The sequence below is a fragment of the Diadema antillarum genome, unplaced genomic scaffold (genome assembly GCF_040938485.1).
Source record: "Diadema antillarum isolate AM-2024a unplaced genomic scaffold, OU_Dant_1.0 scf00000035, whole genome shotgun sequence".
Classification (NCBI taxonomy): domain Eukaryota; kingdom Metazoa; phylum Echinodermata; class Echinoidea; order Diadematoida; family Diadematidae; genus Diadema; species Diadema antillarum.
The window spans coordinates 1,126,183-1,145,100 of NW_027270924.1; the positions used below are offsets into that span (position 1 = coordinate 1,126,183).

At 37.4% G+C, this 18,918-nt stretch overlaps 1 protein-coding gene and 1 long non-coding RNA gene across 2 annotated transcripts in view; one reads left to right on the forward strand and one right to left on the reverse strand.

The window, feature by feature from the left end:
* Nucleotides 1–2,559, reverse strand: part of LOC139744481 (guanine nucleotide exchange factor VAV2-like) — a 65,269-nt gene extending 62,710 nt beyond the window's left edge. The window contains exons 1-2 of the mRNA XM_071654918.1: nucleotides 2,542–2,559; nucleotides 814–872 (exon numbers count right to left, since the gene is read on the reverse strand). Of these exons, the coding sequence (XP_071511019.1) occupies nucleotides 814–872; nucleotides 2,542–2,559 (77 nt within the window). The remainder of the gene's footprint in view (nucleotides 1–813; nucleotides 873–2,541) is intronic.
* A 9,251-nt stretch (nucleotides 2,560–11,810) lies between these two features.
* LOC139744128 (uncharacterized) lies at nucleotides 11,811–16,768 on the forward strand. Its single transcript, XR_011711809.1, has 3 exons — nucleotides 11,811–11,962; nucleotides 13,481–13,618; nucleotides 14,205–16,768. It is a non-coding gene; the product is annotated as an uncharacterized lncRNA (long non-coding RNA).
* The last annotated feature ends 2,150 nt before the right edge of the window (nucleotides 16,769–18,918 follow it).

Sequence of the window (18,918 nt, forward strand, 5' to 3'; positions counted from 1 at the left end):
TGTGGGTGTATGAATGTGTTCGTATGTTTCAAGAATATCAGCACAGTGAAGGTATGTGGTGGTATGTTTACAAATTTATAAGATTAGACTGAAACATACTTTATCCAACTTGCAATTAACACTTTGTGGCATGTGGTCTTGGATTCAGTTTCAGTTCATATGATAGGTTTACGGTTTTCCTCAAATAGCAACAGGGACACAATTTGAATTCCTTTTTACATTTGTAAAAGAATTGCTTGATTTAGTCCTCATCTTCTGCATTTCCTTGACACACTCACATATGTGCTCTATCTTTAAAAAACATTTACGAAAACACCCTTAACAAGAATCTTACTTCCAGATCAGACTATTGCTCATCTGATCTCATGACATTTGCTAAAGTATAAAAATGTACCAATGCACCATGTCATCACCCATTCATATTTAACACTCCCATAGGATCTCCATAAACTTTGTGAAAATTTCCCTACGAGCCCTACCCTGGAAAATGGTCGTAACATTTACATCTTGACATGGGCCATGCCTATTAATGTCTGAGGTGTTGCACTTAAAACAAATAGTGAACAGACTTTAATAGTTCGCGCAACACAACCAGAACTCACACGTTGTGAGTGACGGGACACTCTATAATAGGCCATCAAATACACATTCATCTTGTGCAAAATCTTATACCATCATGCTTGTGACCATTCACTATCTGTTTTATATACTATTGTAACACCACACGCATGTTGCATTTGTTGAAGGGGGCGTATGTATATGTACCACCACCCAATAGAGGATTTATGACGCTTGTGCTGGAACCATACTCACATTGCTCCCGTCCTCTGGGCATCCTCCGTGTGTGAGAGTTTGGAGAGGAGATCGATGAGCTGGGAAAAAAAAAGAAAAAGAAGAAGAAAAAAAGATGTCAATGCCAAAAACAAAAAACAAAAAACAAAAACAGTTTGGAAAAAAAAATCACAGGGGCCATTAATGGTTTAATGACTACCATCTACAGAGCGGTAATGACCACAAGGCAAAACATTTAAAAAGGGTAATGGACGGGGCCTCTACTCGATAATGATGAGATCGGAGAGGACTCTGAATGTATCACTTTGACTGTCAAGGTCTGTATCAAAGACATTTGCTATTTCGATACTTGTCGTTTCTTTCGCCGCTTCATCCACATCTTGTCTTAAAGATGACATTTGATTTTTATGTAATGTGCTTCATCATATATTTTTTAATATATTACATATGGTCCAGCATTGAGATATGGAAATATGACTAGCTCTTTATATTGATATAAGGCTATACTCAAAACACTGCCCTTTTTGGAAAGAAAAAAAAAAAGAAGAAGAAAAGAATAAGACCAGACAATTGTATCACTGCTGTAATGCATTCACTCGAGCGAACGTACAACTGTTGTTGTATTTAGGCCAATTTCCATTTAAGATCCAAGCTTCTTGTTTCTCAAAAAACATTCAATTCCCTTGATGCACTATTAGAATAAGGCTTTATAACACAGGATACTGCAGTACGGAGTCTGAAAAAGGCTTGCGCTACCTTTTTTGCAATGAAAAAAAAAAAAAAAACTTTAAATACTGTAAAAATATATTATATAGTATAAAACATGATGTTCAAGGTTCTGAAGAATGATTTCACTTGAATAAACTGTATATTTGCATGTGTGTGTTTTTTTTTCCCCTGAAACTAGGTGATCTACAATATTGTACATTGATTAGTACTATAAAACTGTCATCTGCTTGTTTTCATATATGTCATCCCTTTGATTTCATTATCAATTCATCACTGCCTTAATAATTAGATAATTTCCAGATATAATAACATACAAATTGCTGTACAGTAGGCCCTATGCATTGAACAGTAAGTACCGCTAGTAAAGTAATTTATAAATATGTGAGAGTTTTCACTGTAGTTGAACAAGTATGGAAAAAAAGAAACAACTTGGCCAACGGATACAAAAAAAAAAAGAGACAAAATCATAATATACAGAGAAGCATGGTGTAAAAAAACAAAACCTAAACATTTGCAAGAAAAGGGAGAAAGGGACAACACAGTGGATGGGAGGGACAAAAAAAAAATAGTAAAACTAGAATATATTTCTTGCTAAAATTAATACAAGATAATTGCTGAGAGCAATGGGTGTAATCACACTACAAGGGGCCCAAAATATTAATAGCAATCAAAATGCCATATCCCCTCAATTTGCGACAATGTGAAATCAAATTTTGTGAAATAATGATGGTACTACAACTATAGCTTGTTGAATTGAGGTTCCAAGGCTTATCATTAAAACAGATCTGTCATTTGGAAATGACCTTTCACGGTAAATCAAAAGTCTCCCAAATTGTGTGACATTTTGATATCAAAGGTGGTTATTAATCTAACGGTTTGGTCTCGTGGCCTTTTGAATCCGTAGAACCAGAACGAGGATCATTCGCTTCAATATCTCTGTGAGTCACTGTACCAAGTTCAGGACATTCTTCACAAAGAAAACACAAATTACGTAATTTACAATTCGGCCTGTTTACTCACCGAGCCAAAGTCTGACATCTGGTAGAGCCATGCTGGATCAAAGAAGTCCGCCTCTCTGATGTTGAAGACTCGTGAACATGCACGCAGGAATGTTCGGATATTTTTCATGCACAGAAACTGTGGAAAAGCGGTCGAAGACAGAAAAAGATTTTGTCAGAGGTGATTGATTACTATGTATATCACAGTTTGCCGAAAATATTACAAGCATGTACATGTATGCTTTCTAAAGGCAGATACACATAATTGAGAGTTGCTGCTACTTGTACTGTAATTGCCATTGATTCAGCAATGTTTAGTATAAAACTGTTCTGAGCAATGGAGAACAGGTTTCACATACATATGGGTCAATCCATGTCAAATCATCCAGTGCTTGTCACCCGACCCCCTCCGATTTTCTTTAAAATCGCACCAAATGTTCCCCAAAGTGTCTGACGGAAAATCCCAAAATATTTTGCCCCAAGGTCAATTGGTTGCTAAGATACAGCCTCACATAGCAACCGGTGCGCATTCAAAAAAATTAGTTAAAAGAAAATTAGGCATTTTTGATTGATTGTGGTGGCATGGATATTTATGCAAAAGTGTTCATTTTCAGGAAATTGAGAGAACTTTATAGTCTTTGCAAGAAAAACTGACTGTGACGCGAAATTGACTTTTCGTTAACGTGCACGAGGTCACCGAAAATGGTGTTAAATGTTAATTTCCCAAATTTTGATGCATATTTAGAGGCTACTATCTTCCACATTTCATCACCTTAGGTTCTAATATATTATGCTGTTGAAGGCTTTGACTTGCTCAGTAATTTTGAAAAAAATCGGCGCATTCATGCCCACCGTTTTTACGGAGAGCGCCCTCAAAGTTGACAAAAATGAAAAATGTGCCAAATTCAAGGTCACGGATCATCCTTCGTCCCACCTAGGAATGGCACCAATTTTTGTGTATTGATAGACATTTACCTATATTATCTTGGGTTACCAAAGAAATTTTGCTCCCGAAATGTTCAGTGGCAAATTTACCCTACCGAAAATGGTCGTAAATGACCAAATTCCCATGTAATATCACATATTGGGTTTAGAGGACATTTCAAATGTCCAGGCTTTCAAGATAAAAAGGCCTAGCCCTGTGTTATTTGCAGTAGGGATAGTCTGTTATACATATTTTGGTAATATACACCACAAAACACTTTTATTACATAATAATGACCTTGAAATTTAATCCAAATTTTGATAAAAACAATAAATTGCTCCATTTTCCTCATTGCTCTGCATACAATATTATGTAATACGTGTTTTGTAACACTTTTCACAGAGCAATATTTCAAGAATTATGAAAGCTGACAGCCTACCACATTAAGGTTCTAAAGTATTTGTGCTCTTCTTTCAGATTTTGTGTCAATTTGATCATGAATGTTATACCCTTGACCTTGAAGTGCTTCTAAAAATAGCTGTAAATTTGTTAACTACAAACCTACACACAATCATGAAAGGTGTATTATGGCATGCTATACTAAGCTGTGATTCTTTCACAAACACAAAAGCTTTTAATGGTGTAAATGTATATACTGGAATTAATCTATACATGCTTGCAAGATATGTTACAACTAGACCCGGAATTTGTCAAGACTGACAAATTAGGTGATCCGATTTTTTTTAAATCAATGATTCGAGTTTTCACCTGAGATTAGGGACATTGGTCGTGTGATGTTTGGATTCTCATTTTGAAAAGGGAGTCAGACCTGCCATCTTGGGTGCCGAATTCCGTATACACTATCAAAGATGCAGAATGAAGTATATTTGACCTTTGACCCCACTTTGCACCCCCAAGATGGCATCTGAGCAAAAAGTGGTTATTTTGTGAAATGATTCTTGTAACATGGTCTTTGCGTGTGCAAAATATGGGAAAGATAAGACATGTATTCACCAAGATACAGGATGAAACATTTATGACCTTTGACCCTAGTTTACATACCCAAGATGGTGTCTGATCAAGTAGTTGTTATTTTATGAAATAATGTACGTAACATTAACTAAACATGTGCAAAATATGGGGTTGATAGGGGCTATTTCTCTTGAGTTATTACAAAGAAAATTGGAAAAAAAAGAAATATGAAAATACATCGAAGATAACCTTTAATTTCAACCACGTTTTTGGACATGATCCCGACACCATATGAAAAACAAAGGGAACACGTACGATAGCGCAAAGTCTCAGCTACAACATATTAAAATCTGGGAGAAATTCACCGAAGGGTAAGTGAGCTAGTGCTCGATAAAGACAATCATGTCAATTTTCACATCTAGAAAAATTCCCTCCCATAGAGATAACACGTCATAACGAAGATAAAGAAAGAAGTACATATGACCTTTGACCCCGATCTGCACAGACAAGATGGCATCTGAGCAAAAAGTGGTTATTTTGTGAAATAATCCTTGTAACACGGTCTTTACGTGTGCAAAATATGGGGAAGATAGAACATGTATTCACCAAGATACAGGATGAAACATTTATGACCTTTGACCCTAATTTACATACCCAAGATGGCGTCTGATGAAGTAGTTGTTATTTTATGAAATAATGTACGTGACATGAACTAAACATGTGCAAAACATGGTGGTGATAGAGTATGTTTTTCTTGAGTTATTGCAAAGAAAGTTGAAAAAGAAAGAAATATGAAAATACATCGAAGATAGGCTTTGATTTCAACCAAGTTTTTGGACGTGATCCAGATACCGTATGAAAAAATAAAGGGCACACTTACGATAGCCCAAAGTCTCAGCTACAACATATTAAAATCTTAGAGAAATTCACCGAAGCATAGGTGAGCTAGTGCTCGAAAAAGATAGTCATGTCAATTTTCATTTCCAGAAAAACTGCACTCCCATTAAGATAACTCGTAAACTGGTCAAATTTGACAAGATTACTTTCAATCCAATATTACGAGGTGATGCTGTCATCTAATCAAAATGTTGTTATTATATTAATGAAAGAGCATTTAGTAAGCTACAACATACTGAAATTTGGGTGTAAATTGGCCAAGGATAAGTGAGATACGCTCGAGTGAACTTGTAATTTGATGACGTCATTTTGAAAATTTACTCTTTTTATTTTATTAAGAAATTTGATATCTTTTAATCATTTTTCCAGCATCGCTAACCCATGAAATGATATGTACAACTCATCAGCTTTCAGAATGTGTAAAGAAAATGGGGGGTCATCGTCCATCCTGATGAGTAAAATCGGATTTAAAATTGGCAGTTTTTTGGCATTGTTGCACTGTATATCGCCATTGACGCGCGCGCGGAATTTCAACTTTGACGGGCCCGTATGACGTCATATTGAGTCGGATTGACTTGAAACTTGGTAGACATATTCCCTGACATTTCAGGCAGGCGATAATTGTGAAAAAAACGGGAAATTTCTATTGCATATGAGCTGTGCTTGCGTATATGCGCGCGCGCGTACGCGTCCGTAAAATTTTTTCAATTTTTCAAAAAATGCTCTAAATGGTCTGAAACGTGTGCAAAAAAAATTTGAGCTCGATTTGAGCATACAAATATTTCAACGCGCGCGTACGCGCACGTTTTAGGGTATGGATGAATTTTGAGAATATAAGTAGAATGCGCTTGACTTGAAATATATGTGACGTAAATTTCATTGAAAAATTTCATTCCATTAATGAGATATGATCGAGAATGTGTTTTCATATAATGACGTCATAGTGACGTCACGGTCGACTGATCACTTTGATTTTAGTTCGATTGCCGTCTTTGGGAGACGATACATATATGGTATAAGTTTGAAATTGATAGGAAGAGGACTTTCTGAGCTAATCGATGCACAACTTTTGGGGAGAAATAAGAAGAAAAAGAAGAAGAAGAAGAAGAAAGAATCCGTACAAAAACAGAAGGTGATCCGAGAGGATACTCGGATCACCTAATTAATTACTTTGTTCTGACAATGACCCTCAATTTCAATCAAAAAAGGGGACAGTAATATTTTGTGATTTTGTGTGCATTTCCTATGGAAAACAGTGCTTTGTGGTGAAACTCATAAAAACTTGACCATTTTTACTATCTATCACTTTGATTGATTAATTCTATTGTAGTTATGTTAGAAAAGTGGGCTGTGACAATTTCCAATAAAAAAAAAAATTGTTATGATGTAGAAAATAGAAAAACAAAGAAATACATAAGAAATTCCAAAAACAAGAAAATACATAAGAATTGAAATGATTTTGGAAGTTTTCATAAGGTACAGAACAAATCCCCCGAAAAAGAAGACTCTCAGTCCTTTTAATGTGCGTTTCACACGCTAGAATAAGAGTCTTATTATGTTGGGCGCAATGTCCATAATTATCAACTATTATTACGTACTTAAATACAGGTCTTTATGGAGAGGAATAGGCATTTCTCATGATTTTGAAGGTCATAAATCGAGGGTCATTATCAGAACAAAGTAATTGATTGTAACATATCTTGCAAGCATGTATAGATTAATTCCAGTATATACATTTACACCATAAAAAGCTTTAGTGTTTGTGAAAGAATCACAAGATATAGCATGCCATAATACACCTGTCATGTGTGTAGGTTTGTTTGTAAACAAATTTACAGCTATTTTTAGAAGCACTTCAAGGTCAAGGGTATAACATTCATGATCAAATTGACACAAAATCTGAAAGAAGAGCACAAATACTTTAGAACCTTAATGTGGTAGGCTGTCAGCTTTCATAATTCTTGAAATATTGCTCTGTGAAAAGTGTTACAAAACACGTATTACATAATATTGTATGCAGTGCAATGAGGAAAATGGAGCAATTTATTGTTTTTATCAAAATTTGGATTAAATTTCAAGGTCATTATTATGTAATGAAAGTGTTTTGTGGTGTATATTACTAAAATATGTATAACAGACTATCCCTACTGCAAATATCACAGGGCTAGGCCTTTTTATCTTGAAAGCCTGGACATTTGAAATGTCCTCTAAACCCAATATGTGATATTACATGGGAATTTGGCCATTTACGACCATTTTCGGTAGGGTAAATTTGCCACTGAACATTTCGGGAGCAAAATTTCTTTGGTAACCCAAGATAATATAGGTAAATGTCTATCAATACACAAAAATTGGTGCCATTCCTAGGTGGGACGAAGGGTGATCCGTGACCTTGAATTTGGCACATTTTTCATTTTTGTCAACTTTGAGGGCGCTCTCCATAAAAACGGTGGGTATGAATGCGCCGATTTTTTTCAAAATTACTGAGCAAGTCAAAGCCTTCAACAGCATAATATATTAGAACCTAAGGTGATGAAATGTGGAAGATATTAGCTTCTAAATATGCATCAAAATTTTGGAAATTAACATTTAACACCATTTTCGGTGACCTCGTGCACGTTAACGAAAAGTCAATTTCGCGTCACAGTCAATTTTTCTTGCAAAGACTATAAAGTTCTCTCAATTTCCTGAAAATGAACACTTTTGCATAAATATCCATGCCACCACAATCAATCAAAAATGCCTAATTTTCTTTTAACTAATTTTTCTGAATGCGCACCGGTTGCTATGTGAGGCTGTATCTTAGCAACCAATTGACCTTGGGGCAAAATATTTTGGGATTTTCCGTCAGACACTTAGGGGAACATTTGGTGCGATTTTAAAGAAAATCGGAGGGGGTCGGGTGACAACTTTTCCGAAAATTGGATGATTTGACGTGGATTGACCCATATGTATATGTAGTAGCTGATACATGCTTTTAGACATCTGATTCCCCCCCCCCCCCAAAAAAAAGGCAAATCACTATGAACATGTTAATCATGTAATGTAAACGCAGAAATTTTTATGGGACACTAATTTTTGCATATTTCATAATCAATACTTCTGGTTAGCGCGAATTTAAAACCCTCAAAAATATCTTCACAATTTTCTCTGCACATTGTGAATGGGTTGACAATTCTCGCTATCGCCAATGACGTAAAACGTACCCGGATGTGGCTTTCTCGTCAAGATTTAGTTCACTTGGTAGCAAGGGCACTTCCGGCGCGGGGCATAATTTGCACAACGCTAGCGTGCGTGTACGTGTACCTTACCTATAGCGCAGCGCCGACCACGGATACTAGTACATGTACTAGTACAGTAGGCCGCTGTACTGCCCGAGCCAGCGAGTGGCCAGGCCTGTCATACTCGTACACTGTAGTCCCCGCCGCCGGAGGCCGGCCTTTCTTGCTATAGCTAGCATGCATGCACCACTCACTGCACGCAGCGCATAAGCTAACACATACTGGTACGGCGTACATCACAGATCAGTCATCTCTGCATACGCTGAAAATATGCTGGAAAATATTCACCCACCTGGATATACAGTATATCGTCATGGAATGCCCATCTTTTTTCTTTATTTGTTCTCTGTCGAAATGTCGCGAACACAATCGGGAACGAACAGTGATCTCGAACTTATCCTGTCTCCAAAGCAATTTCTTCCAAGTAAGTACAGCTGTACGTACAATGTACGTAGGCAGTGTACTAGGACTACTACTGAGTACCTAATGCTACTACCACTACTAGTAAGTCGCGTGTGCACGTACTGCGCTGTGGAGTCACCCGCAAACTTCACCCACGCTGCCACGTCACGTCTCGCATGCCAGTAAGGGTCCTATTTCTGCAGATTTTTTTTCATTTATTGTCGTGCGAACAACACATGGCAGCTTCGCAGCAACAACCAATAGTTGTAGTAACAGCAATTTCTTAAGAATGGAGAAATTTCAAATCATATTAAAGCTGTAATTCAAGTCGAGAAAACCGGAAGTACACGTAGAATACAGTCGGTTGTGTGTGTAAATCCCATTAGTCACGTATCACGCGCGTACGAACGGAAGTGACTTTGCTACCGGACTATCCCATAATGCACCGTAAATGACGCTTAAATCAACATCCGGGTACTTTTTACGTCATTGGCGATAGCGAGAATTGCGCAGTGCAAATTCAACAACCCGCAAGTATTTTTTCTGAGCCACTCAGCGCAAAAAAAAAAATTAATCATGTTGAAATATCAACATTAAAGGGACTGGGGAGGAGTGTTGGAACCCAAAATGCAAAAGTGCTATTTCATGAAGTGAAACAGGCAAAAACAAGGACCAATGCCTATGAAAGGACTAAGCAATGAAAAAGAATCGATGAAAAATACGGCATTATGAAGATATCTATGATTTTTTGAAGAGCGTTACATGTAACGCTTGTCAAAATCACGGGGGGTCGGCTTAGAGGCTCTCCGTTCAAGTGTTGTTTTTGCCTCCCTCTTTTGTCCGATTTTGGCACAGCGTTAATGTATTGCCTTCTCCTCGGCGAAAAGCAAGCCCAAGATATCGCCGCGATTGCGAGGCGAAACCCGGGTGCCTGTTCACTGGCTAGCGAGCGTTATCGGTGCATTTCCCGGGATCCACCCGGCAGCTAGCTAGCACGGGTCCGCTTGAACTCTGATCTGCTGGCTGCGTATAAATACCATCCACACTAACAATGGAGCCGCAGGAGGAGAGCGAGAGATCTGTCTCCAAGAAGAGGAAGACCATGAAAACCAGTGACAGAGTATGGAGATGGTGACAGAAAAATAAAATGTAGAGTTCCAATTCCCCTCAAGACACTAGAAGATAAGGGGCTGAACGACAGAGATGTCATTTCACTTCGGCTGGATCGGTAATAAATTTGTGAAACTCGGAAGACCTCATGGGGAGTTCAGTGTGAGTAGGACCTATAACAACTGTTACAGTGTTAGTGTTGTTAGTGTAACATTAATTGATAGAGATGTCACTTAGAGGATCTACACACACTATTGGCCTACTATTTAGTAACACTGATAGTAGGCCTAGATTAGTAATTTTGTTAGGTGTCCTATCCCCTATGCCACACCCTAACATTTTTCTATTAAACTAAAAGATATACTTATACTTATAGGCCTATCAGAGTTTGCCTGAGATTTTACTCACATATGTGGAGAAAGGCTACATGCAGATTCACAAAAAGGTGTATTCAGAATGCGATTGAGGTATGGTAGGTATCCTAGACCTATGTATTTTGAGACCCATAATTTAATGACATGAAAGTAGAATAGGGCAACATAATCCAGAATACGGTAAAATAGGAATTCGCGTATCTACATGCAAAACACTTTATTAGCGTGCCATTTCTTAATGTGAACAGCGATTTATGTGTAATTAATAGAGAAGCACATTTCAAAAAGGAGAAATGTTGAGCCAAATTTGGGATGTCATTCATAGGCAAAAAAATTTCCAGTTATGGTAACTATACACAGCCCAGTCGCTGTACGTACGTAGCGACAGGATTCGCACAGTGTACTTACAGCGTGTGGTCGGGCTACAGCAATAAAATGGCAGAGAAAAAGGGCCTCGGACTAGGAGTGGTAGACGCTGTAAGTACGCTGTGCGAATCCTGTCGCTATGTACCTACGTACAGCAACTGGGCTGTGTATAGTTACCATAACTGGAAATTTTTTTGCCTATGAATGACATCCCAAATTTGGCTCAACATTTCTCCTTTTTGAAATGTGCTTCTCTATTACACATAAATCGCTGTTCACAGTAAGAAATGGCACGCTATTTGTGTTTTGCATGAAAATATGCGAATTCCTATTTTACCGTATTCTGGATTATGTTGCCCTATTCTACCTTCATGTCAAATTATGGGTCTCAAAATGTCGAAATAAGAAAGTTACAACACTCATCAGAACTGACGTTTGTTACAAATTGGCGATAGGCGAGAAATCCAATTTTACGAAACGACACTGAATGAATGAAAGTGTCAGCGAATCTGGTAACTCTCGGTTTTTACAAAATACTTTGTGGAGACTCAACTGTGTATATGTTGTCATCACAGCTATGATCGGACCAAAAATGTGAATTCACATGTTTGGTAAGGTACCTTGTTATTGTCTCCGTTACACATGGCATTGCAAAAATGTTGATTGAAGTGTATCTATTGTGCGTACATAAGTGGTTAATGGCGTATATGCATTGTAGCGCAGTTCACTCAGTCTCTATAGTGTAGTGGTTAATGGTGTATGCTTTGTAGCACAGTAGGTGCTAATTGTTGAGAAAGGTCTGTCAGATATTATTGTGGGTATCTTTTGTAGGGCAACAGCCAGCATCGCATTCACGGACCCATCCTGACTAGGCAGCTCAGTGAAGCCAGTGACAGCCCCTCTGGTCAGTTGAGACCAGCCCTCCTAGCTAACCAGCTTGATGAAGCCAATGACATTCCCTCTCGTCAGTTTCGACCAGCTACAATGTAGCCTATACCCGGCTTGGTGAAGCCAGTGATGTCCCCTCTCATCAGTCGAGACCAGCCCTCCCAGCTTGATGAAGCCAGTGACATCCCCTCTTGCCCATTGAGACCAGCCCTTCCGTCGGTACAAAAGGTTTGTACAAACTAACTTTAATTACCTGGTACTATTTTAATACACCTAGATCCAACAACTGTTTTGAACCTGCAAATGAAAGTTAATGTTGATATTTAGTACACAAAACATCAATAAATTGTTAGATAACTCTGTGTTCTCAAACGATGCTGTTCTTATTCTTGCTGTAATTTAACTTATAACATTTTTTTTTTTTTAAGCCCAAAGCTGTGGTAGTGGTTAATAAGATTATGGTTGTCTTGATCATTACTTTTAGGGTTACAAGTTACATAGTTTGTACATTGCAGCCACATATAGGCCTACTATATGATTGTATGTGGAATTATACAGACCCCCAAATCCCTTGCATGTGGCTGGATTGAAAGACATCATAGGCCCGATGTGAGGTTGTATACACAACATATAAATAAATAGGGCCTACTTTGTAGATGGGTAATTCCATGAAGTTGGGGCAGTGTCCATGTATGTAGCATCGTGATATTGACAAAATACATGTCAGCATAACTCAATATCAATTATGCTATACATTTATTGTTTGTAGGCTTTACATTTGCATTGAGACCACACATTTTCCTGGAAATTTTGTGCCATTCAGACTCAATTTTAATGAAGTTATTAAACAATATGTAACACTGTGTCCTGGAGCATCGTGACGTGTCCACGTAGCATCGTGATATTTTAAAATTTGGTCCCAAGAGACAAATTATGGCAATGAGCTTGACCAAAATTTGATGCAATATGCATATATACAAGGTATGAATAAGATAGCTAAATATCTCAAATTTCCTGTACACAGTTTCAATTTTAAAAGAAAATTACAAAATGTATCACGATGCTATGCGGTGTCCTTTTTTGTGTAAAACTGTGGAAAGGAGAGTTAAGATATTTAGCTATCTGACTAATCTAGTAATTATGCATATTATATCAAATTTTGGTCAAGCTAATTGCCTTAATTTGTCTTTTAGGACCAAATGTTTACTATCACGATGCTACATGGACACGTCACGATGCTACAGGACACCATTACATATCGTTTTAATAATTTCATCAAAATTGAGTCGGAATGGCACAAAATTTCCAGGAAAATGTATGGTCTCAATACAACTGCAAAGCCTATAAACAATACATGTATAGCATAATTAGTATTGAGTTATGCTAAAATGTCACACTTCGTGCCCCAACTTCACAGAATTACCCAGATGCACAATGAGAGGCTGAGGTCATCCCGACGTCATGTGCAGTGTCAACTCATCAAAAATTTGGCTAGGGTCTCTGTAGGTCTTATTTTCCTTTTTGCTATTTAAGTTCTACAGTAGACAGTCTATTTCTAACATATTTCATGGAGTTTTCTCTGTTGCATGTATGTGAGCACTACAAGATAAAGCTACCTGGTAGACTCTACACTGAAATACATGGGATAGCAAGTTCTGTGACTAAATTTACAGATTGGTGAAGAACTAACGGGACTATCCTAATTGTAAGTCAGTGTTAATGCCTTTCATTGTGTCTGATATACAGATGAACTCCAGTCCAGATGCCCCTGTGAAATGGAAAAAGGACAAGTTCATGAATGCCGTTGCCTTCTCCAATTAGTTGTGGAGGAAAATGCTACTCTGAGGAAAGGACTTGGGTCAAATTGAAGTGGATCAAAACCTGGTGAGAGTGCTGACAGATATTGATTTTATCAGAGCCTGGGCAGATGTAAGGAGATAACAGGTTACTGTAAAAGTGGATATTTTAGCGCGACTAATTTTTTGCGGTCGGCGGGGTAAGAAGAGTTTCGCATGTTTATAGTTCCGCGGAATCAAGACATCAACTACTTGAACAAATGGCGAGCAAAAATATTCGCATGCTTTTATTTTCGCGCTAGTTTCGGCTTACGCGAAATGCGTGAAAATTTCAACCAACACCGCAAGAAATTTCCACTTTTACAGTAGATGATGAAGACGTCCCTTTGGCATGCATATTAGGGAATTTTTATGTAAATATCATAAATAAAATGAGCTATTTTCATTGGACTTTCAGCATATAACATAATTGCTTTCATCAGTACTAAACTTGTCATTGCTTGAATGATAGTCTTTAAAGAGAATATTTACTATGTGTATTACTGAATAGTTAATTGAGTCTATATGAGTAGTAAAATAATTTTTCATTGTAAATGTGTAGTAGTTACTTTATTACCAACATTCAGTCATTAGATGAGAGATCAATAGAATGTGCTTGTTGGCCTCTATTGCAGTGGAACAGCTAGCATCACATCCAAGTGCCATCACAGATATCCAGGTTGTTGAAGCCAGTGACACCCCCTCTCGCCAAATAAGACTGCCTCTTCTAGGCTACGCAGCTCGGTGAGACCTGTGACGTCCATCTCGCCAGTGGAAACCAGCCCTCTCTGCCACCAAGCTCAGTGAATCCAGTGACATCCCCTCTCATCAATCAGAACCAGCCCTCCCAACTACTTAGCTCCATGAAGCCAGTGACATCCCCTCTCATGTTCTTCTTTGTGGCTGGCAAATGTTTGAAAACTGAACTTGGATGACTTCAATATCATAATTATGTTGAGTGCATCCAAGTGATGGCAATGATAATAGCTCTGACACCAGTTCTTCCTGTAGGCCTACTGTCAATTTATGCCTTCATTGTGTATTATAGCAAAAGACATGTTAGTAATGAAAAAGCTGCACCTTTGTACCAGGATTGTTGGGGATTCTGATAAATGCACATTGAACATGAATAACATCAATTCCAATCATAGACTACATTCATGTGATGGCAGTGATAACTGATATGACACTACATTTATATCTCTGAACTCTCTATTTCTGTCTTTCCTGTGAGGTAACAACAAACATGTTAGTACTCAAATGTGTGAATCAGAATGAAACAGTGAATTGATTGCCTGGAAAATTTGTTCTTGCCCCATGTAGCAAGTAGGGAAAATAAATCCTGTAAACTCCTAAACTGCATGTGCGTTAAACTGTTACTGGAAACTGAAAGGGCTGCAATATCCAGGCACAAAGTGTTTTGTCCTTTTTTTTTTTCATTTGGTCTTTTTTCCCCCTGTGTTTCCCAGGTGTTTCAGAGGTGAAAAACTACAATTACTCCGTTACGATAAAATATTGCATCAGTGTTTTAAAGTGAACTTAAGCAGGGCTGTCATGCACAACAGTGTACATCACTGAAGGGCCTTTCACACATTTCATTATTGCTCTAATTATTATTATTATTATTACTACTACTATTGTTGTTGTTGCTAATTTTTTATTACTATCATCATCTTCATAATGATTATTATCCTCATCATTTATGTGATCACTGATATCATGCCATGTGTTACATTCAAGTGGCACAGCAGGTCCTACACAGTAGCATTGTCCATCAGCATTTTGGAAGACACTTTTTCAGCACAAAATTTTGTGATAACTCTATCAAATCACATTATTATGAGGACAATATTTTTGTGGTAAATGGAGTTTGTGCCCTTGTAATATTCATTGCATCTATATTTTGTGGCCAAAAAAAAAAAAAAAGTATGAATTTTGATAAACAAATGTGTTGGAAGTGCTTCAAACAAGATGTTCAGTTTTCATTCACATAGATATAAAAATACATTGTAATATACATTTTGGTAGGTCCCTACATGATGTTCTACTGATATAATTGTATATGCTCAAACCCTAAACCAATTGTGTTTTGACAATGCAATATGTAGAAGGTCTCCACACTGAAATAGTATAGTGTTCTTTGTACTTGAAGTCATTAACCCTGTGACATTGATTCTTGGACTTTCACTTCAATATTTTTTCCCTGCAAATGTGCAAGTTATTTGAAAGTGGTTGCATTTGTAAGGTTCTTTAATTTACATGTTATAGTATTATTATCATAATTGTTCAATATGATAGGAGTATAATGTGTAGATGCCCAAATTGACTAATGACAGAATGCTGAGCAGTTTCTTTTTTCTTTTTTTTTCTGCAAATGATTACCTTACCTGTGTCAATTGGCAATCTTTGCTTTACAACTATTTCTATTATGACATTTTATATTTAAAAGATATAGGCCTACATGCAAGTAGCCAGCACAGATTTGTTATCTCTACATTGTATATCACATCACATTACTGTGAGAGCAGTTTCTAAATACATGTAGCACATTTGCAATTAGAACCTGTGCTCATGATGCAACACCAAATGCAAATATACATGCAAAGATAAAAGAAAATGTAAGGTCAGTGTACCCTGGTACACACAACTTCTAATGTAGGTCCCATGTACACATGCAATTTATATGTGCACATGAAATTTGTATTTATGCATGGTAGTATAACGTAAGTGTAGGGATTTATTTTGAACCTTTTATTATAAGTGTATCCCCCCTTCTGTTATTACAGGTACCACCCCTCTACACATAAATACGTCAACCCACACATACAGTAGTACCGGTATTCACATCCACAGGCATCCACACACCCCACCTACAATTGTATCACAGACACACCACATATCACATGACATTTTCCACTCTTTCACTTCTCACCCATTGTTCCCTGTAATACTGAAATCATGCCTAAATCACCCAAGCCTGCACATCATTTACATATTATTATGAATATTTAGTTTTAACCTTTGTTTCTTTATTTGCATGTTCTGTTATGTTGATTTTGTGTATGCATGAATATTTATGTAACAACCCACATTTACATGTAAACCCATGCCAAATTATGTGAAGAATAAACTGGCTACAAGTTAGTTAGCCAGGGGACTCCTTCCAAGTAACACATGTGTGCTGCCCTAGTTTGCTTTTAGTGTGATGAGTGCTAGAGAGCTAAGTGAACCCTAGCCCTATATAAGTAATGTGTTAGATTTAAATTCACTGAAATATCACAACAAGATATTACCTGTGTATACAGGCCTAATTGTTAAGCATCAATTTACCAATGAGAAAAAAATGTGTTTGGATGATAGAAACCTAATCAGGGTTCTAGATAAAAACTGAGTGAATGTTGTTGACCTATGTGGAAATAATTGACTTGAACAGATTATTCCTTGTGTCTTGATTTTCTCCTTGTATAGGTGAACAAGACATTGCATCATGCATGGTTGCATTGTACAATGTGTATGATAAATAAGAAAATGTATAAGATAGCCTCAGAAATTGTTGGATTGGTTATTAGACTATTACAGGTATCACATTATTCAGTCTAGAAGACTGAAAATGATCAGATTCCCAACATTTTTGTGTGTATCTGTGAAATAATTCCAATTAACCCTATTTATACAGAAAATAGGTAGGCCTAAGCCATACCAATGACCAACTTTCTAACCTAGTATGTGCATGTGTCAATTGTGAAGAAAATCATCCACAATAAATGTTACAACTATTAAAGTCACATGAAATTACGAATACATGACAAGTTGTACCGGTAATAAAAATGAACTATTGGTTAGTTCCAATGCAAGTTTAGATATAACATTGTAGTACTTTGTACCGGATACTTCGAATTCTCTGGCCTACTCGGTACTTGTGTTTCAAATCTTTGAAGAAAAAAAAAATGGGTTTGCCATGAAGATTGCATTGAATTGCATGTACATGTAATAACACAACCCGTTTGTGTTTCATGTAATAATTACATGAATTGTAAATTATTGTAAATTGAGATTTCGTTGATTTTTTTTTCTACGTAGCCCGACCAGACGCCGTGCGAAGCACGGCAGTTACTGCGTACATGGTACCGACCTAGCGCTGGGCCGGCTGTGTCCGTCCTTACCCGGAAAAGTTTCTATGTACGTACACACACAGCCCAGTCGCTGTACATATAGCCCGCCCGGCGTCTGGTCGGGCTACGTATTACTGTACCGCATTCACCTATCCCGCTTTCGGTACTTCTCAACGAAGAATCTTGTAATAAATGGAGTTTGATGGCTTTTAGGATACGTAGCCTACCGAGTCTTCCGACGATAGAACTAGCTCTCATAATATCTTGGAAGAAGGACATGTGAATCAGAAAAGGAGGAGTCCGTTGATTTTAGGTTAGCGCTCTCATCAAATGAAAACACGCAAGATCGTACAGTAGCTCGAGCTTAGAAGCACTAGCACTGGACACTGTGTATGATGATGCGAGTTATGGCAAGTGAAGTGCGGCCAGCGCTCGCCGCGCCCATAGGCACAGCCAGCCGTAGAGCTAGCCACAATTGCTCTACGTATAACTACTAGTAGTTCCGCAGCTCACTCGGCATGTTGGCTTGATTTCGCTGTAAGTTGGCTTGATGTTCGCAGTCAACAAGCAGTATTCCGCAATTCAAATACGTATCGCCATCGTATCGAAGGGTCTTTTTCCAGAAAAGTATGTTTTGTTTTTCGCTTTTTAAAACATTTGAGAAGATTCCGATTTCCAAGATATTTTCACACATGTTAAGTTACATATCTACCTTTCATTTTATACCCAAAGCACCTTCTCTTTCGCATGTTTTGCACAACCGAACACTCATCCCCAGTCCCTTTAACAGTTATATCATGAAAATATTCAGTAAACATATCTATTTACTTTATACCCTCACTACAAACGAAATGTGTCGTAGCTCTAATTTTGTTTCATCACCTAAAGACACAGAAAAAAGGGCAAATTAAAAGACTGAAAGTACAAATTCTAATTTGCACTGATCTAGCATTTCCTAAATATATGTACATGCTATGAAATCTATGCATGCATAGCATATCATCAAAGAGTAATCAATATGACTAATTGAATGACACTGCTGTGAAGATGAAGAAAAAAATATGGGTCATTCATTACACACTATTGCATTCAGCAGCAGTCACTACATATACTGTACATTCACATGTTACATGGGATGCGTCTTTCACACACACAAACACACAGATAAATGTGAGACATACAAGGACACAGCATCTCTGTGCATTATTGTTGCAATATACATGTATTCCTGCACTTA